Below are 21,968 nucleotides of genomic sequence, written 5' to 3' on the forward strand. Positions count from 1 at the left end.
GGGGGTAGATTGAAAGCACAGGAGTATCCAGAACTGAACCTTGAAGGACTCCCTCAATTAGTGGGTGGCAGGCAGAGGCAGAGTCTGTGAAAGATATTGAGAAGGAGCAGCTAGAGAGATAGGAGAAGAACAAGGTTAGGACAGTGTCAATGAAGCCAAGATTGAATCATGTTTCCGGGGGGCGGGGGAGAAATGAGTCCATGGGGTCAAAGGCAGCTGAGAGATTAAGGAGGATTAGGATGAAGTAGAAGTCATTGGATTTGTCAAGAAGAAGGTCATTGGTGACCTTAAAGAGGGCAGTTTCCATGGAGTGAAGGGGGCAAAAGCCAGATTAGAGGGTGTCAAGGAGAGTATTGGAGGAGAGCACACAATAAGCACTCAATAAATACAATCGAATGAATGACTAGTGAAAGTGGAGGCAGTAGGTGTAGACAACTCGCTCAAGAAGTCTGAGCAGGGAGATGGGGTGATAGCTGGAGGGAGCCATGGGGTCAAAGAAGAAACGGCTTCTTAAGACTTCTTATGCTTAAGCCAAAAATTGTCTTAGTGTGAAACCTAATAGAAAATGGTCTGGTAAAAAGAAAATGACTCTCATGTCATGGAATATTTGTGTGTTACCTGATGATGAGAACAGGTGATGAGTCCAGAAAGAAGCATGTTATTAGTCGAAAAATGTGAAATAATCAGATAAAGGCATTAATGTCTTGCATTTGTAGACACTTTCAGTTGCCAAAAGTATTTTCGCGTCAGTGAGTTCATTTTGTCTTCACGGCATCTCTGCGAGAATACCCATTTTGCAACTGAAGACACTGAAGCCCAGAGAAGGTAAGTGACTTAATCAAGATCACACAGCAAGCCAGTGACAAAGCTGGGCCAAGGGCCTAATTTTCCTGACTCCAAGCCCCACCAGACCAGGCTTCTTTCCTCATCTCCAATAATAAGAATAATAATTGTGGTATTTGTTAAGCACTTACTACATGCCAAGCACTGCTCTAAGCACTGAGGTAGATACAAGGTAATCAGGTTGGACCCAGTCCTTGTACCTCATGGGACTCATAGTCTTGATCCCATTTTACAGATGAGGTAACTGAGGCACAGAGAAGTTGAATGACTTGCCCAAGATCACACAGCAGACATGTGGCAGAGTCTGGATTAGAACTCATGATCTCTGACTCCCGACCCCTGCTCTTTCCTCTAGGCCATGCTGCATCTCTAAACAGCAGCAGCTGTAGTAAGAGTTCCCTTTGCAGTGTTAAAGAAGGCCCAGTAACAGAGTTTCCCCCAAATTCCATCATTTGCTTGAAACAGAAGTAGTAATTATCAATCAGTGGTATTTGAGAAGCTGCCTGGCCTGCTGGAAAGACCACAGGCCTGGGAGTCAGAGGACTTGGGTTCTAATCCCAGCTCTGCGGCATTTGACTTCCCTGCGCCTCGGTTACCCCATCTGTAAAATGGGGACTAAATCCTATTCCCTCTACTCAGTCTGTGAGTCCCATGTGGCACAGGAACTGTGTCCAACCTGATTAACCTGTATCTACCCTAGCACTTAGTAGAGTACTTGGCACACAGTATCAAAATTATTATTATTATCATTATTTGTTGAGCACTTCATTCATTCATTCAATCGTATTTATTGAGCACTTACTATGTGCAGAGCACTGTAGTAAGTGCTTGGAATGTACAGTTCGGCAACAGATAGAGACAATCCCTATCCAATAACGGGCTCACAGTCTAAAGGACTGTGTGTGTACTGTGTGCAGAGCACTGTATGCAGAGCACTGTAATAAGTGCTTGGGTGAATGCAATACAAAAGAGTAGGTAGACATTTTAAGGACTCATTTTGTGTTAAACACTGTGCTGAGCACTAGTGTAAATACAGAACCACTCAGTCAATCCCACCCCCTGGGGGCTAACGGTCTTAATAAGGGAAGAGAAATACAGAATGTGGGAAGAGCAAGTCAGGAGGAAAACAGGTTACAAATTAAACACAGCAACAGTGTTAGAATAAGCAAAAACAATAGCCTTACAATATATAAACCCAAACAATAGTATTGCAATAAACGAACCCAAACAACAGTATTATAATAAGCAAACCCAAAGGTGTTACAATAAACAAACCCAAACAACAATCAATAAATGGTATTTATTGAGAGTTTGCTCTGTGCACTGCACTTTACTAGTGGAGAGTACAATACAAAAGAGTTGGTAGATCCCTTCCCCGCCCCGTTGAGCGTATAGCCTGGAGGGGTAGACAGACATTAGTATAAATAAATAATTGATATAGGGTTACAATCAGCAAACCCAAACAACAGCTTTACAACAAACAAACCAAGGCAGCAATGTTACCATAAGTAAATAAACAATTGTCCGAGGGAGAATCCTCTAACTCCACCCTGTTAAGACTTGGGCTCCACCGATGCAAGGCAGAGAAAAACCTTCAGGAATGCAGAGAGACTACAAACACTATGATCCTCAAGAAGTAAGGTGAGAGTGCTGACTATGGCAACTCTTGGGACAGCTCACTGATTTTTCTTGCAGACCCTTCCGGCACTGATTGCCGAAAGGTCCTGCTATTTGCTAGACGAAGCTGTGGAATGAAGACTGCAATACGGCACAGTAGGCATGAAGAGTTCGGAGAACAATATCAAGGCCTCTACCTTCAAGTCGCTGACTTTATAAAAAGCATTTGAAACTCTTATTCGGCCTGGTTTCTGTCTGCCCATCCATCCTTCCGTCCATCTGTCCACCTGACAATTCATCCAAGAAGCAGCGTGGTACAGTGGAAAGAGCGTGGGCTTGGGAGTCACAGTTCATGGGTTCGAATCCCGGCTCCGCCACTTGCCAGCTGGTGTGCCTTGGGGCAAGTCACTTAACTTCTCTGTGCCTCAGTTACCTCATCTGTAAAATGGGGATTAAAACTGTGAGCCCCACGTGGGACAACTTGATTACCTTGTATCCCCCAGCGCTTAGAACAGTGCTTTGCACATAGTAAGCGCTTAACAAATACCACCATTTATTTATTTATTTAACTGTCCATCCACCCATCCATCTATCCATCCATCCCTCCATCTGACCATCCATTCGTCTATCTGTCCAACCCTCCATCCATTCAGCTGACCGTCCATCCGTCTATCTGTCCTTCCACCCATCATCTGCCCAACCATCCCTCCATCTACCCATCCCTCCACCTGTCCATCCTTCTGACCATCCCCCTCCCTGGCTGCGGCGGCTTAGGGCCAGCCCCCCTCTGCCCCGCCCCCAACCTCTACCTCTGTCTCGCCCCGCAGCCACCCCGCCCTCTTGGGGGAAGGAAGCCCCTCTCTCCCCCACAGCCCTTGTCCCCAGCACATCCTCCCCCACCGTCCCCTGTCCCCTCCCCATTCTGCAGCCCGACATGAGGCCCGCCAGGTGAGCAATGCAGGGGCGCGGCAGCAGCAGCAGCAGCAGCAGCAGCAGCAGCAGGAGGCCGAGGGGGAGGTGGGGGAGGAGGAAGAGAGGAGGAGGAGGAAGAAAAGGAGAAGGGGGGAGGAGGAGGAAGAGGAGGAGGAAGAAAAAGAGAAGGAGGGAGAGGGGGAGGAGGAGGAAGTGGAGGAGGAAGAAAAGGAGAAGGAGGGAGAGGGGGAGGAGGAGGAAGAGGAGGAAGAGGAAGAGAAGGAGGAGGAGGAGGAGAAGGAAGAGGAGGAGGAAGAAAAGGAGGAGGGAGGGGGAAGGAGGAGGAGGAGAAGGAAGAGGAGGAGGAAGAAAAAGAGAAGGAGGGAGAGGGGGAGGAGGAGGAAGAAAAGGAGAAAGGGGGGAGGAGAGGAAGAAGAGGAGGGAAAGAAAGAGAAAGAGGAAGAGGAAGGGAAGGAGGGGAGCAGGAGGAGGGGGGAGCAGGAGGAGAAGGAAGAGAAGGAGGAGGAGGAAGAAAAGGAAAGGAGGAGGAAGTGGGGGAAAAGGAGGAGGAGGAGGTAAAGGAGGAGGAGGAGGAAAAGGAGAGGAAGAGGAGGAGGAGAGGGAGATGGTTAGGGTTAGAGGAGGAAGGAGCCGGGGGAGGACGAGGATCAATCCGGTCAGTGTGGCTCAGAGGGGAATGGCTGAGTTTGTCCCCGAGCTGGGGCTGGGGCTGGGGGATGCGGGCGGGCGGGCGGGGGTCGGCGGGGCCTCTGCTCGGGGGGGTCCCTTGAGTTGTGTAACCGCCCCGGTACACTGCGCTGGACTGTCTGCTAGGATGCTGCCCGGGCTGATGGGCTTCCAGGTTCACACCTGCCAGCCCGGGACGCCCCCCCCTCCCCCCAACCCAGGACCGGCCCGCAGCCCATCCCGACGTCTCCCCGCCAACCGCCCACCCTCTCCACGCGGCGCATTCATTCATCCATCCGTTCATTCATTCAACCGTATTTATTGAGCGCTTCTTATGTGCAGAGCACTGGACTAAGCGCTTGGAATGGACGATTCGGCGACAGATAGAGACCCAAGCGGGGAGACGGACGGCAAAGCAAAAGAGAGCGAAACAAAGACAAGACATCATCAAGATAAATCGAATCAAGTAGAATCAAGGAGAAATACACCTCATTAACAAAATAAATAGGGTCATACAAGCGAGCACAGTGCCGAGGGGAGGGGAAGGGGGGAAAAGGGTGGGGCGAGGTGGCGCCGAAGGCTGCTGCGGGGCGGGGGAGGTTTGCCTCCCCTTTTTATTTTGCTAACGAGGTGTACCTCCCCCCTTGATTCTATTTCTCCTGATGATGCGGTCTGGTTTTTCTTTGGCTCTGCTGTCCCCCGTTTAGACGGTGAGCCCGTCACCGTGCAGGGACGCTCTCTCTGTCCATTGGGAGCGCTGGGTCCGGTGCTGTGCGCCCAGTGAGCGCTCAATAAATACGATTGAATGAATGAGTGAATGAGTGAATGAGTGAGTGAGTGAGTGAGTGAGTGAGTGAGTGAGTGAGTGAGTGAGTGAGTGAATGAATGAATCCCCCCGGCCGGGGCCCCCCGAGGCGCCTCCGCGGGGAAGGGCGGCCGTTCCCGCGCGCGGCCGCCAGGGGTCGCCCGGCGCGGCCTCCCGCCCAAAGTCCCCGGGAGGCGCCGATGGCCCGGGCGCAGCGCGGTGCAGCGCCGTGCAGTGCGGTGCAGCGCCGTGCAGCGCCGTGCAGCGCCGCGCTCGCCTCCCGCGGGGATGGACGCCCCGGCGCCGGGCTCCGCCGCGGCCGGACAGCGGCCCGCAGGACCGGCCGCCCCGCCGGGGGACCCGAGAGGCGGGGCGAGGCGCTGAGGGCCCTGGAAGCCGCGGAGCAGGGGGTGGGGGGACGGACGGGACACGGGGACGCCCAGCCGGCATCCTCCCCCCCGCCCCGAAGCGGGCCCGGCCCGCCCCACGTGGGGGACCGGTAGGTGTTCTCGGTGGGCATTCTGCGTGATGCTCACCTGCTGTCTTCATTGCGGAATGTTAAAACTGTAAGTAAGAGTAAGTCCGCCATTTTGAATAGTTTCATGCCATGCAGAACGCCATCTGGGGGGTCCCTCCCCGTTGCCTCGGATCCCCCCTTTTTTCCCCCTCCGGGCCCCGCTTCCCTCCCGCACATCTCGGTCGGGATGGGTCGTTGGCGGGGGACACCGGCCGGGCCAGCCTTGACGTGTTGCGGGGCCTTGGCTCCTGCCTTCCATGGTGATGGGGGTGAGGGTGATGATGGGGGAGGTGGTGGTGGCGGTGAGGGTGGTGATGATGATGGTGATGGTGGTGGTGGTGATGATGGTGGTGGTGAGGATGATGGTGGTGGTGGTGATGATGGTGATGGTGAGGATGATGGTGGTGGTGGTGATGATGGTGATGGTGATAGTGGTGGTGATGATGGTGGTGGTGGTGATGATGGTGGTGATGATGGTGGTGGTGGTGATGGTGGTGATGGTGGTGGTGGCGGGGTTGATGGTGGTGGTGGTGGTGGTGATGGTTTTTTCACCCTCCCTGGAAAGACCAGTACATTCTGGGTGACCCAGTCAGTCCCTCCAACGCCCTGGAAGTGGGCACTTACAGATGCCAACGATCGCATGTGCAGACTCGGATGGGATGCCAAGGAGGCATCTGCCAAGGACCGGGTTGGGATGGGGCCAATGCCGGGTCGAGGCCAAACCTTTGATCCTCCGTGCCCCCGGGCTGGGGTAACGTGTCGCAGACCAGGCAGCGATGCGGGAACGAAATGCGTCGTAGGGGCCCACTGGGGGCGGGCCACAAAGCGTGGCCAATTAATAAACCAACCGGAGACCCCCAAAGCCAAACTGGACGCCGTCAAACTTTCAGTAGAGGTCCCCGAGCTTGGGCTGTACCCTTCTGGGGAGGATGCCTGGTGTCTGGAGAAGCAGACAAGGTCCAAAACACTTTGATGGGAAGCCACCCTAAAGATCCAGAACCAAATGCCAGTCTCTTGAAAGCTAATGAAAAAGCCTTTTGGCAGAGGCGAGGAGGGGGTGGGAATTCATCTTCCCAGTACGAGGGTAGCCTTATTTCAGCTTGTATGAAATAAGGTAGCCCATTGTACCAAAATGTTGTCGAGAGCTAATAGAATTAAACTGACACGTGGCCTTTGACACCTACCCCAAAAGGGCAACGATGCTTTAAAGAATCAGGAAAAATGATCCATTTTGAAATGTCTATTATTTTTCTTGAGATAAAAATACAGCGATCATTGTTTGTCAGTAGACCGTCAGGTTTGTTTTTTTTTTTTTAAAAAAAAGATTAAGATCGCTCATTGCATCCTGCTGGGTGAGCTGTTTTCGGAAGCATTATAAACTGGTTGAGCTAGAACAGAGTGTTCTAGTAATTAAGAACCAATTAATATTTTTCAGGAAGATTGGCACGGTATTGGTGACAGGCTGCAGTGCAATCATGTAGGAAACAATGTAGACGCTGTTTTGAAAATAACAGATTTGCTGTGAAATATACTTATTTGTGGAGAGAAAATGGGTTCGACCGTACCCCCCTTGGAAGTGAAGCAAAAGTACATGTAATGAGTGTTAAAGTGTGAACATTCAGTAATCAAAGTTAGGCTTCAAAGAATTGATTTTTATCTTCATGACACGGAGCAAATACTTGGAATGTGAATTATTTAAAATGCTGCTTGAATAATAAATAGTAAATAGAGTTGGTACAAGAGTTTTCTTTCTTAACGACGTTGTTAAATGTCACTGTACTTACTCACACTGTAACGATTAGTGCGGATATAACTACAGTGTATAGGAAATATTACTTTAGTGCTTTAAAAATAAGAAACAAAAGAGGATGATTTGCTAAGCAAAGCACTGACAACCCGTAAATACAAGAAAATAATTAATTTTGAAACAATATGTGTGTATATGTACATACATACATATGTGTATAATGAATTAGAAAACTCAGCAGGAAATGATCAATCTCTGTTTTTCTAGGCCCAGTTCTTAATTGAGTAAAATATAGTGAGGATGCAGTGATGAATCATAATCAGTGTTTCAGACTGCCTCTAAGCAAAAGGGAAAATTGGAAGCTATAAGCATTCATAGAACGTTTTGCTCATTATTTTTTCCATTTTATAATAGGATTTAATTTCCTTGGTCACATTATCTTAAAAAAAGGATATATCACGGAAAGAAAAAAAACAAACATATTGTTATTGGCATTTGTGTCATCAATTCCTTTGAAAGGAAAAAAAAAAAGGATGTGTTCTTTGGTTGTGAGGTTCCCGTTGAGGAGGCTGAAAGAATAGGTTTGACTCGCTGAGGAGGAAGACGATGCCAAAAACATTTGATTTTTGAAACGTGGATTACACATAAAGAATGAGGTATACTTTATGGAGACAGCTCTGCTTTGAAAATGTACTGAGAATCTGCCCACAAACTCGCATTGAGGAAGAGCCCCTCCTATGATATAATGACACTACATAATGTCGCTGACCGGAGTGCTGAATCGAGCCAGCCATATTGATCATTACTAAATTCAACTGAATACGTACCCTGAGGTTGGGGGGAGGGGGAGGAGCGTGTACCGGTACCAAGATAACCGTAGTAAGTTTAACGTTTTTTTATTTACTTCATCCTTGAGAGTTTGAATCATTCATTAAGGGTGACTGCCACAGACTTTCTCAAGGAAAGTAAATGCAGTTTGCTGCGTCGGTTTAGTACCGGACGGTGTCAGTACGATCAATTGGATCGATACCGGGGCCCTCTCCTTTTTGGAAAACTGACACATCTGTGAAGATATGGTTTTTAAACCAATTTAAACAGTTAATGATCCCACGCCAAAAAAAGAGTACATTTTTGGTAAAGGCAGCTGTTACATTGAGCATGAGCTGGGTAGGAATCCCTTTTGTGTGTGGGTTGTTTTTTTTTTACAAGGTTACATATTAAAAAGGCATCTTTAAAGCCAACATCAAATTGTGACGAGTGTCACAATTAATCACTTCAGGCCTGCTCTTTGAGAGACACTGCATGCATTAGTTGTAACACACGATAATAATGAATGTCGTGGGATTGTTTTTTTTTAAAGAGGAAGAAATACATGTCATCATCTATTCTGTAGCCTGGTACTTGGAGGGTAATTTCCATGGTTTGATTCAGTGACCAACACATTAGTGTACAGATTAAAATATGTCATCTACACAGCAGTGCAATAATATTTGGATCCACACCAAAAGCAGATGATCAATTTGCCACATCTTTCCCAATAGATAAGAGGTAAAAATTTAAACACAGAACTTTATTGACATCCTGCTTCTAAAAATAGAATGGATTGATATGCAGGATCATCAAATTAAAGGTCAAAGGTGGCAAACCGGGACAGAGGTCATGGAGCTCATTTCCAAGCAATCAGTTCCTGGGTTTTTTTCTTGGCTGAACAAAAGGTTAATTATATAGAAAAGAGGCTCGTAGTGTTAGATGATCGATTTTAAGGGCAATCCCAGATATTTTACAATATTTTCCCAAGAACATCTTTAAAATGTGACTCTTAAAAAAAGGAATTGCCTTTATCTTCATGATCCCGAAATGCCTTTGTGGATGGCTAGGGTGTAAGCAGTAATGTTGATTCATCAAATCTTATAACTCCCTGATTATTCTGAGCAATAATGTGCTTGAATACAATGGTTCCTATGTATTGTTTATAGTCATAATTTCAATTTTAACCAAATTTGAAATGCAACCAGACTAATGCTTAAAATTTGTAGGGCATTTTGTATGTTCCTTTTTTTCCTTACTAGAAACAAACAATTTTGTAAAATACTTATTTTGTAAATGGTACAATAAATTCACCTTGCAAGCTAGTTTCAGTGAAACTTGTTAGCTACTTGCAAAATCATTTGTTGTAATAGTTGTTCCTTGACAGCGATGTGCAGATGAGCCAGCCACAAAAGCATTTTACTAAGTAATCATATGTACATTTGAAATTGTTCCCACGTCATTTATCCTGCATGCTTTATGTAACCTTAATCATTATGATGGTTGTACATGTGTTTTGCATTTTCTATAAATGATAGAATCCTATTTTTTAAGTATGATGAAAAGGAAGCAAATATAGTTTTAGCTAGAAGCAACTTACTCTGTAACCTGCAAGACTAACAGACTACCTTAAGACAGAACGTAATCTTGCAGCTAATTGTATGTGCTTAGCTGTCTTTCAAGAAAGGAATTTTTCAAACCAATACTATTGCTTTGTCTTCCTTTTCCTCTATTCAGTGTGATTTGAACAATGACTCAGCTGGGAGCTTTATCATGTAAAACCATTGTTTCTTCTGAAGAAATGCAAACTGTTTGAATCAGCAAAATCAACCGTGCTACAATCCGTGTGTTGCAATATCCACACTTAAATTATTGGAAATTGGGACTTCCAAATTAGCATTTGTGCCCTAGGCAATGCTTTTCGACTGTCCTGATACGATTAGATCAATAGATTGCTAGAGCTCCTCCTGTTCAGGAAATTATTTCTCCTGCTAATATTTGAGAAGTAGTATGGCACATTCCGGCTTTTATGTGTGAGAAATTCAAATTGAGTTTCTAAAGCAGTTCAAGAATTGTAACTTGTACCGGGCAATTCTGCAGAATTTTAAAACAGTTGCTAATTCACATCTCAGAGGATGTTTTTGAGAGTAGGGGACATGTATACCATAAAGGGGGGGAAATGCAAAAGATAAAAACTTTGGGAAGTTTTTTGAACATTTCTTACCAATTCACTAAGAAAACCTCTTTCTGAATGTAGTACTATTGGATGTGTATGTAATATGTTTTAATAAAGCATTAAACATTTTGGAGTCAAAGTCCTATTTTTAAACTTAGCTATTCTGATATTAAAAATAAAAATTAACTAGAAACATAAAAACAATGCCCTTCCGCTTTCTTTCTTCCTTAAAAAATATTGTTATTCACATTTATTTTGCTATTTATACTTGGAATATAGCACATGTAAACTTTAAGTGTGTTCAGCCTTTTCACTGGGGAGTACACAGCTGATTTATTGCCACTGCACTGAATTTGTGTGTATTAAACCTGAAGATGAAAAACAAATATAGTGATATAATTGAAACAGTGAGAATTTCCCCTTAAAAAAATGCAATGCGTGTAAAACCATTCATTTAATGCCAAAGGGACCTTCTCAAAAAGATCAGTGGTTCACCAGATTTTTGCATTGTTGTCTTTAATCTGAGTGAATATTAACATGCAGAGTTTGAGATTAATCACACATCTCTATTTTTTTATATTTGTATTGACTGAATTCTTCCCTTAGTTTTACCATCCCTAATCAAAAGTGTGGAACTTTTTTATTCTGGTCAATTAAAAGAAATAGTATTGATTTTTTTTTGAAGGATTTAATGAACCTATTATTTGAAAGAGAAAATTAGCATCAGATACTCATCACTAATGTTTCAGGTGTTGTTTTTTCCTCCCCTGCAAATATACAGGAAAAAAAATCAAATAATGTTCCAAGTTATCATTTCATTTGAAGTTATGTTATTTTGAAAGGTGTGATTTAATAAGAGCTCAAGAAAAATACAGAAAGGTATTTGAAGAAATATTGGTTTCATCATCTGAGAATAGTTTGCTTTCTGGCTGCTCTAATCCTGTGTTTACTGAATATATATATTTTCCTGAAGTGTTTTTAATCCAAGTCCACTATGAATTTTTATTTGAGTTCTCAGAACCATTATTAAACATATCAATCAATCAATCACATTGATTGAGCACTTATAGTGTGCAGAGCTCTGTACTAACTGAACAGTACAATATAACAGTTGGTAGACACATTCCCTGCCCACAACAAGCTTCCACTGTAGAGGACGAGCTTAAAGTGTAGGGGATAACATATGGATCAACAACAATTTTCAAAATGAAATTGAGTATTAGTAAATAATGTAAAAGTAAAGGGTATAATCACCTAGATAAAAATTTTAAAATCCATATTAAAATTGAACATCATAGCCTGGAGAATATCAATTTTTTCCTAGAGACATTTTCAAAACCTAGTATGTCACCATGCAATATTCTGTGGAGAGGCTCTTCCTCTATATCACACCCTAGTCTGATTCATCCCTAATGGAAGAAAAGACCAATTGCAATAAACTCTCCGGTTTCTAATTGCTGTTAGTTCATTCCATGCAATGACATTCGGCTCAGTAATTTAGAACTCGTTTCTACTTCTGTTATTTTTATCCACACTGAGGAATTTGTGGTGAAGTTGATTTCCATCCTATTAAAATCTTCCTCTTTTATACCTTACTGAGGTAATTTGCACACTTATCTATGCATAATTTAAAATATGTTGTTCCTAAGACTTCACCTTCCTTCCTTCCCCTAAACCCCTCGCGGCGCACCCCCGCCCCCCTTCCCCCTCCCCCGCCCCCGGCCACTTTGTTGGCTTGGTTTTATGCTCCAAGCTAAAAAATTAGAACTTTAAAAAATATGTATTTAAACACCCTTATCAATCGCTTGTGTGGTTACTGTGAAGTATAATGTTCCAAGTTTTCAATGGACAACTTTCTTTTGAAATCTTTGATAAATTCTAGCACATTACATCTCGAAGCCAGGGAAGGGTCTCCTATTCTAGATTGGAAAATTTTAAAATGTTACCTACATTGTTGTATGGAATGTAAGTAAATCCTCAAGAAACAAAAGGAGAGCGAGCCACAAGTGGGTGGTGAAAAAGAGAAGCAGAGTTGGCCTCAGGGGGAAACTGAGCTTCAGTGTTTAATCTAAACTTGCCACTTTTAGACTTGCAACATTTGAATGAATGATTTCGGTGCAGAAGAGAACTAGTTCCTGAAAGTTTGGAATACCTACATTCGAAGAAAAGACACTTACAGTGCCATCATCTCTTTCATCTTTTACCACTTCTAGTGTCTTAGAAAACTAAAGGATGTAATGTCTGGAGATCTGAGTCTCACATGCCTTTTGTTCGTTCCACATCCTTCCTGAGTGGAATTGTCATTCTCTGTGGAAGAACCCTGGATCTCTCCTGAGCAGATCTCTGTCTTTGGAAGATTATCTGTTTTATTTTGAGAAGAGAATTAGATGTGCACTAAGAGAAGGAAAAGGCAGTGTTTTTGTTTTCTCTGATGGGTTGAAACTGTAGAAATTGTATAAGATTTGCACATTTAAGACAATTCCTCTTTGGCACCTTCGGTAACTCAGGCACCCTGGAAGACAATGACCCACTAGCCTTCTCTGTTTGTGTACATGATTGTCGGGCGGCAGGTTCTATTTGGATGCAGTCCCTACTAGACTGCTCAGTGCAGTGATTTATTCATGTCAATAATTGAGGGAAGAAGCTTTGGCGGAAAGGATCTTTAAAAGGATGACAAGAAAGCCAGGTGGTGTTGAGGTGGCATGCTATGCACATTTTGCTCATGAGACAGCAATGACTGGATCTCTAAATAACCATTTCTAGTAAAATATGAATAAATATTTAGTGCAGGAGGTCTCTTTTGCAAAGTCACAAAGGGATGAATATTAAAGACAAATCAGAGGAAGCAGGCTTATGCCTCTGTTCTGAAACCTAGATTGCTTTTTGTAAATATTGGTTAGCTGTTTGGGGAGCTGATGATCAAATAATCAATCAGTTACACTTATTGAGAGGTTACTTTGTACAGAGCATTGTACTAAGCACTTGAAAGAGTACACTGTAACAGAGTTGGAAGACACATTCCCTGACCACAAGGAGCTTACTGACTAAAAGGGGAGACAGACATTAATATAAATAAATAAATTCTGGATATGTACATTCGTGCTGTGGGGCTGAGGGTGGGGCGAGTAAAAGGTGAAAATCTAAGTGCAAGGGAGAGCAGAAGGGATTGGGAGAAGAGGAAATGAGGGCTTAGTCGGGAAGGCCTCTTGGAGGAGATGTGCTTTTAGTAAGGCTTTGAAGGTGGGGAAAGTAATCCTCTGTCGGATGTGAAGAGGGAGGGAATTCCAGGCCAGAGGCAGGACGTGATGGGCTAGGTAAGTCTCCAATAGTTAAAAAGTTTACAGGTCACTTCACAGAGTCAGAGTCCTGACATTTTATGGCCTTCTAATGAGCAGTTAAGCTGGAGAAGAGGCAATTAAACAGGGTCTTCTAGCAGAAGGAACACCATACTGACCTGAGTTTTCTGATTTTTAGGTTTCTCAGAAGATGATGATGCCATTCGAGAAGGGCCCTTCAAACCCAGGTCAGTTGGTTTTTAAAAACTATTTTTCATAGCCTCCCTTTCTCAGAAAGAATCTAAGTGTAGGAGACAACTTACTGCCAAAAATCTCTCTTGCCTCTCCAAATGTCTGGCCGCTTTGCAGCAATGGCTACCATTTTCTCTCTTCTGCTCTTCAGGATCTCTTCTTTTCTTTTCATTTCTTTTTTGTTGTTATTGTTGTTGTTGTTGTTGTGGAAGGAGCAGGAGAAGACTGAACTTCCCTGTGGGTCAATTTTTTGGTTTCCTTTCATGAACTTTGTAAACCACTGGCTCCTAGCTCTTTGTCAAATGAGGATTCCAATCAATCAGTAGTATTTACTGAGCACCTATTCTGTGTATGCTAAGTACTTGGGAGAGTACAGAAGAAGACATGATCTCTGCCCAGTAGGATTTTACACTCTAGCTGGGGAGACAGATACGAAATAATTTATAGGTAGAAGGAAGAAGTCTTCAGATGGTAGAGTATGTAAAATATGTGCTGAAATGCAGTGAGAAGTGGTGAGGGCGGAAGTACTGGGGGAGGATGTGAACTGGGAGAAGAAAAATTAATCAGGGGAAGTCTCCTGGAGGAGGTGGGGTTTCAGAAGAGTTTTGAAATACCATATTTCATACCTACCTGTTATGTACTATGCCTATCATTTAGATAGTCTTTTAAACAGCATCTTTAGAGAGGTAGTAGTGTTAAAGTTATTCGTGGAAAACTTTTATCTGGAAGAATAAGTTAATCATCATAGTCTTCGATCCTGGACTGATTTTGTTAGAAAACATGATAAGCATATAATGCTGAAGAGAGAATTTTGGAAAAAGATATTCAAATTGTTGTCTTGTAAAAAAAATGCTGAAAAATGTACCCTTTGGCACCTAAAACTTCCCAGTAATGGTCCCTTGATTTTCTTGTGCTACAACTGCTAATATGGACATGTATGTGGTGGGGAAGGAAAGATTCGTTGCTCAGTTAGGCCAGAATGGTATCTGTCTAGCGAATTTCAGGGTACAGTCAAGGGTGCTCTATATGTGTGTGTGGCTTTTGGAGTAATGATCTAATGTTCCTGGTTCTCAGTAACAAATTTCCAAATGCGAATAAGTGATGCAGCCTGGCAGAGTGTACACTCCTCATCTACGGCCACAGTGAGGAAATTTCCCTCTTCCTCCTCGCCTCTCCTTGATTCCTACCTGTCTAGTTTATGGAGGAGGTACAGAGAAAAAGAGTAAAATAGTAGAGGAATCATGAAGATTGTTGCAGCTGCAGAGTATGGGCAGTATTGAAAGTGGCTTGTAATCTGGTGGTTGAAAGGACCGAATCTTTACTTCAAAAAAGAGAGGTGAGTTAGTGGATCGAGTTTTTACTTTGCATCCTTAGCTGGGAAAATGGCCTTCTCAATCAGCATGAAATAGACTTAAAGGGACTCAGTTGCGTGATTTAATGCCAGGTTCCTTTACCCCACCCACTGTCTTTGTCACCAGACTGAAGATATGTCCGGAGACTGTTTTTCCTTTGCTGTTGTGAAACGTGGTGGTAACACTGATGCATTCAAAGGTCTGTGTCTATACCAGAGTGTCTGTGGCACTGGAAAAAGTGACCAAAATTTTACCAAGATGAATGTTTCTCGAGCCTCCTTGAAATTGGCCAGGAACCCAAGCTGTTTCCGTTTTATGGGTCAATGGTATGTATTGTAAATTCACAACTAAAAAATGTGCTTTATTTGATGGGCTGTATGGAGCCGAGGGACTGATGTTGGTGTGTTAAAGACATAGAACTGTACAGTGTCTCCTTTCCCTTCCAACACACATAGTATGGTCTTTTCTTTCCCTTCCCGACACCCTCAAAAATTACTTTGGAATAGGAAAATAAAAACCGAGTTGTCTGTTAACATAAATGTCACTCCCGGGCTTCGATTCCTAAAAACAGTTAAATGGTTTCATTGAAAGAGAAAAAAAAAAACTTGAACTGATAAAAATGATAAAGTACAGCTTGTTGACTAGGAAGATGAACTTATTTTGCTCCCATCCCACGAACTAGAAAAATTCAGGGTTGATTGCGTAGACTAGGGAGACTTTTTAATAAATTATGGTATTTTGTACAAGGAAGAAATGGTAGTGCATCATTTTCCCGTCTATCTTTACTAGCTGAGGTCTGCGACTCTTCCTGTGCCTGCTTAATTCGTTTTGCATAGTCCTCAGCCTGTAGAAAGTATTCAGGGGAACAAGCGGGTAATTATCTTTTTACTCAACTAAAGCTGTGTTGAAATGATTGCTAGTATAAACTATTAAAATCACAAATGCGTGGAGTGTATAAATTCCCCTCACCTGTGTCCACAAATCAAGGATTAGAATTTAGTAAAAGAATCTCTAGGAAATATACATTTTTTTCCCCTCCGAAGTCAGTTGTGGGGCACAGATTAAATTAATCGAACGACTTATTTTACGTTCATTTGGCGTCGCCTTCTCCTCACTCCCCCCCCTTAAAAAGGCCTTTTCAGACGAAGTGCTCGTTGAGCGATTCGATTCGATTTGATTTGGAAAACTCCTTAAAACGGAAGGGGGAAGGGCTGCACCACGTCGAAGGCAGCACCGACCCCCCGACCAAACCGTCAACGTTTGCGCCTTGGGGGGACTCGTTCGTCGAAATGTAAAAAACGGTCGGGAAGTGTGCGGGGTGGGGGGTGGGGGGAAACGGCGCGGGCCGCGGGAGGAGGAATTCGAAACGTTTGCGCCGTTAAATGGGGGGGAGGGTCGGTCCTTTGGAGAGGCGTTTCCTCAGAGAACTTTTCGTTGATTTTCGAACGAATGATTTCAGGGGACCATCTTCGCCTGAGGGGGGGAGGAGGCAAAGGTAGGGCGGAGGTACCTGCCCAAGGCACCTTTTTTATTGTTGGTGTGTTACAGACGTGGAACTGCACAGTCCCCTTTTTTCTGGTTTTATTTTAGGCCCCTGAGGGGTTCGGAGGCAAGGTAAAGGCGGCCTACCCCCCTCCCCCACCCCTCCTCCATTGGGCCTCCTCGCCCGAGGAAGGCCGACGAGGAGGCCCCGCCCTGGACGTGACGTCATTTCGGCGGGAAAAGCTCACGCTGCCTGCTGGGAAGGCGTGCTCGATGCCCCCCCCCCCCCACCGGCGTTGGCCGGGACGCCGGGGACCCCAAGGGGGGCGCGCGCGGGGGGGGTCACGCGCACGCACGCGCCCCGGGCGGGCCCTCGCGGCCGTCACCTCGTGGCCCGGCGGCCCTTCGTTCATTCATTCAGTAGTAGTTCTTGGGCGCTTCCTATGTGCAGAGCACTGGACTAAGCGCTTGGAATGGACAGTTCGTCAACAGAGACGGTCCCTGCCCAGTGACGGGCTTACAGTCTAATGGGGGGACACAGGCAAAAACAAGACAACATAATTACGATAAATAGAATCTAGGGGATGGACACCTCATTAACCAAATAGGGTCATAAAAATATAGAGAAATGAGCACAGTGCTGAGGGGAGGGGAAGGGAGAGGAACATTCACTCATTCAATAGTATTTATTGGGCGCTTTCTGTGTGCAGGGCACTGGACTAAGCGCTTGGAATGGACAGTTCGTCAACAGAGACGGTCCCTGCCCAGTGACGGGCTTACAGTCTAATGGGGGGACACAGGCAAAAACAAGACAACATAATTACGATAAATAGAATCTAGGGGATGGACACCTCATTAACCAAATAGGGTCATAAAAATATAGAGAAATGAGCACAGTGCTGAGGGGAGGGGAAGGGAGAGGAACATTCACTCATTCAATAGTATTTATTGGGCGCTTTCTATGTGCAGGGCACTGGACTAAGCGCTTGGAATGGACAGTTCGTCAACAGAGACGGTCCCTGCCCAGTGACGGGCTTACAGTCTAATGGGGGGACACAGGCAAAAACAAGACAACATAATTACGATAAATAGAATCTAGGGGATGGACACCTCATTAACCAAATAGGGTCATAAAAATATAGAGAAATGAGCACAGTGCTGAGGGGAGGGGAAGGGAGAGGAACATTCACTCATTCAATAGTATTTATTGGGCGCTTTCTATGTGCAGGGCACTGGACTAAGCGCTTGGAATGGACAGTTCGTCAACAGAGACGGTCCCTGCCCAGTGACGGGCTTACAGTCTAATGGGGGGACACAGGCAAAAACAAGACAACATAATTACGATAAATAGAATCTAGGGGATGGACACCTCATTAACCAAATAGGGTCATAAAAATATAGAGAAATGAGCACAGTGCTGAGGGGAGGGGAAGGGAGAGGAACATTCACTCATTCAATAGTATTTATTGGGCGCTTTCTATGTGCAGGGCACTGGACTAAGCGCTTGGAATGGACAGTTCGTCAACAGAGACAATTCCTGTCCCATGACGGGCTTACAGTCTAATGGGGGGACACAGGCAAAAACAAGGCAACATAATCACGACAGAATCAAGGGAGAGGAGCATTCACTCATTCAATAGTATTTATTGAGCACTTTCTATGGGCAGAGCACTGGACTAAGCGCTTGGAATGGACAGTTCGTCAACAGAGACAATCCCTGCCCAGTGACGGGCTTACAGTCTAATGGGGGCACACAGGCAAAAACAAGGCAACATAATTACGATAAATATAATCTAGGGGATGGACACCTCATTAACCAAATAGGGTCACAAAAATATAGAGAAATGAGCGCAGTGCTGAGGGGAGGGGAAGGGAGAGGAGCATTAACTCATTAAATAGTATATATTGAGCGCTTTCTATGTGCAGAGCACTGGACTAAGTGCTTGGAATGGACGATTCGCCAACAGAGACCATCCCTGCCCAGTGACGGGCTTACAGTGTAATGGGGGGAGACAGACAAGAACAAGACAACCTAATCACGATAAATAGAATCAAGGGGATGTACACCTCATGAACGAAATAAATGGGTCATAAAAATATACAGAAATGAGCACAGTGCTGAGGGGAGGGGAAGGGAGAGGGGGAGGACCATTCACTCATTCAATAGCATTTGTTGAGTGCTTTCTATGTGCAGAGCACTGGACTGAGCGCTTGGAATATACAGTCCGGCAACAGAGAGAGACAATCCCTGTCCAATGACAGGCTTACAGTCTGACGGGAGGAGACAGATAGAAACAAGACAACATAATCATGATAAATAGAATCAAGGGGATGTACTCCTCATGAACGAAATAAATAGGGTCATAAAAATATAGAGAAATGAGCACAGTGCTGAGGGGAGGGGAAGGGAGAGGAGCATTCACTCATTGAACAGTATTTACTGAGAGCTTCCTATGTGCAGAGCACTGGACTAAGCACTTGGAATATACAATTCGGCAACAGAGAGAGACAATCCCTGCCCAATGAAGGGCTTACAGTCTGATTGGGGGAGACAGACAAAAACAAGACAACATAATCACGATAAATAGAATCAAGGGGATGTATACTTCATGAACAAAATAAATAGGGTCATAAAAATATAGACAAATGAGCACAGTGATGAGGGGAAGAGAGAGGAGCATTCATGCATTCAATAGTATTTATTGAGCGCTTCCTATGTGCAGAGCACTGGACTAAGCGCTTGGAATGGACAATTTGGCAACAGATAGAGACAATCCCTGCCCAATGATGGGCTCACAGTCTAATGTGGGGAGACAGACAAAAAACAAGACAACATAATCATGATAAATAGAATCAAGGGGATGTACACCTCATGAATGAAATAAATAGGGTCATAAAAATATAGAGAAATGAGCACAGTGCTGAGGGGAAGAGAGAGGAGCATTCATGCATTCAATAGTATTTATTGAGCGCTTCCTATGTGCAGAGCACTAGACTAAATGCTTGGAATGGACAATTTGGCAACAGAGAGAGACAATCCCTGCCCAATGACAGGCTCACGGTCTAATCGGGGGAGACAGACGGACAAAAACAAGATAACATAATCACGATAAATAGAATCAAGGGGATGTATACCTCATTAACAAAATAAATAGGGTCATAAAAATATAGACAAATGAGTACAGTGCTGAGGGGAGGGGAGAGGGGGAGGAGCATTCACTCATTCAGTAGTATTTACTGAGCACTTTCTCTGTGCAGAGCACTGGACTAAGCCCTTGGAATGGACAATTCGGCAACAGAGAGAGACAATCCCTGCCCAGTGAAGGGCTTACAGTCTCATCGGGGGAGACAGATGGACAAAAACAAGACAACGTAATCACGATAAATAGAATCAAGGGGATGTACACCTCCTAAACAAAATAGAGTCATAAAAATATAGAGAAATGAGCACAGTGCTGAGGGGAGGGGAAGGGAGAGGGGGAGCATTCATTCAATAGTATTTATTGAGGACTTCCTATGTGCAGAGCACTGTACTAAGCGCTTGGAATGGATAATTCGGCAACAGACAGAGACCATCCCTGCCCAGTGATGGGCCCACAGTCTAATCGGGGGAGACAGACGGATAAAAAACAAGACACATAATCACGATAAATAGAAGCAAGGGGATGTACACCTCATTAACAAAATAGGGTAATAAAAATATATACAAATGAGCACAGTGCTGAGGGGGAGAGGAACATTCATTCAGTAGTATTTATTGAGCGCTTCCCATATGCAGAGCACTGGACTAAGCGCTTGGAATGGGCAATTCGGCAACAGATAGAGACAATCCCTGCCCAGCCGGCCGCGGGGCTCCCCGTGAGGGGGTGGGAAAGAAGGCCCGAACAGGGGTTCGGGCCGAGGAGGACCGGAGGGTGGGGAAAGAGGTCTTGGGGAGGAGAGCCCCCTTTCCTCCCTCCCTCCCCAACGAAATGGTCGTCCAGGGGGCGGTGGGGGGGGGGCCCCCCGGCCTCGTGGCTCCAGGGCGGAGGGCCGCGTCGGGAAGGCGGAAGTCCAACGAACAAAGCAGTTGGAACAACCGTTGGAAACAGGCGTTTCCAGTCAAACGCCCGTTCTTCGTGGTATTAGGGGCGGTGGGGGGGGGGGGATCGGAAATGAGAAAAAGATTGAAACCAGAGGACTCGGGAGAGGTGACAAATTGGAGAGAGCAAGGGCGGGAGAGGAGGGTTCTCTGCACCCGGGACGCCCCCTCCGAGGCCTCGCGTCCTTTCCTTCATTCAATAGTATTTATTGAACGCTTACTGTTCATTAATTCCTTCAATAGTATGTATTGAGCGCTTACTGCTCATTCATTTCTTCAATGGTATGTATTGAGCTCTTACTGCACATTCATTCAATAGTATTTATTGAGCCCTTACTGTTCATTCCTTCAATAGTATTTATTGAGCGCTTACTGTTCATTCATTCCTTCAATAGTATTTATTGAGCGTTCACTATGTGCAAAGCACTGTACCAAGCACCTGGAATGTACAATTCGCCTGTGTGCAGCCCACGGACGGCCAAACCCGCAGCTTTGGGGGCAGGAACGCATCGGATTCAGGGAGAGCAGTGACCCCCGGGGTTGGGAAGGGACACCCCGTGCCCTCGTGCGGCTGCGTTTTCACTTTTTTTAATTCCGTTTTTCAAAGGAGGGATAACCTCATTGGCCTTCGATTCCCCGCGAGCGAATTTTGGAGCCCTGAGAGTCCCCAGCTGGAAAGGGCTCCATCTCCCACCCAACTTGAAAGGCCGATGTCCCTCTCAGGAAATGAATGAGTCGATAACATCTGACACCAGTGACCAGTCCAGTGAACCTTACCTTAATTCTACTAATATGGAGGCCCCCCAAAATCGTGCAACGCCGTTTTATAAACCTCTCCCGCGCACCTCGCCATAGAGCATTAAACGTGGTTCGGCGCGCTGTGGTGTTTGCCGTCTTCGCTTTGCTAATTTCATCAAACTTGACCGCAAACAAAAGCCTCAGGACCGGTAACCAGAGCCCTAATGCAATACACGTGGGCGTCCCAACGATTAGAATTAGGCAACCGATATTCCAGTTTCGAACACATTTCAATAAAGTGCCTATGTAAAAAATCTCTTAAGGTTTCATGGCAGGAAAATGGGGAGTCAACGAGGTCGGCGTGTGATGGCAGAGAGCAGTTTAATTTTCAGGGCCAACTTATCCATACATATACCTAGACTTCACATATATAGATACATATAGATAAACACATTAAGTAGCTTCACTGATTTGGACATATCTTTATACAAATTCAGTATTGCACTTAGCAAATACCTTTGACGTTCCCAAAGGTTCGATTTTAAGTTAGTTTTTAACCCTCTGCTTTAGTAAATGTTTAATGTGGAAGCAAATTTCGTTGGGTTTTTTTTTTTCAACCGAAAGGGAGAACTCGAGGCTGCACGGTGTGTAGGGCGGTGCAGGAAGCCGACCTCCCC

The 21,968-nt window shown here is 45.0% G+C and overlaps 1 protein-coding gene across 3 annotated transcripts in view; it reads left to right on the plus strand.

Moving 5' to 3' along the window:
* The first annotated feature begins 5,326 nt into the window (after nucleotides 1–5,326).
* LIN28B (lin-28 homolog B) overlaps nucleotides 5,327–21,968 on the plus strand; it is a 77,960-nt gene continuing 61,318 nt past the window's right edge. For 2 of the 3 annotated variants that reach the window (XR_005661125.1, XM_039914834.1), the window contains exons 1-2: nucleotides 5,327–5,430; nucleotides 13,586–13,634. Coding sequence is in view for 2 of the 3 variants with exons in the window: in XM_039914834.1 (XP_039770768.1) it covers nucleotides 13,598–13,634 (37 nt within the window). In the remaining variant the exon portion in view is untranslated. The remainder of the gene's footprint in view (nucleotides 5,431–13,585; nucleotides 13,635–21,968) is intronic. The other variant, XM_029047699.2, reaches the window with a different exon arrangement.

Source organism: Ornithorhynchus anatinus, chromosome 19 (assembly GCF_004115215.2).
Source record: "Ornithorhynchus anatinus isolate Pmale09 chromosome 19, mOrnAna1.pri.v4, whole genome shotgun sequence".
Classification (NCBI taxonomy): domain Eukaryota; kingdom Metazoa; phylum Chordata; class Mammalia; order Monotremata; family Ornithorhynchidae; genus Ornithorhynchus; species Ornithorhynchus anatinus.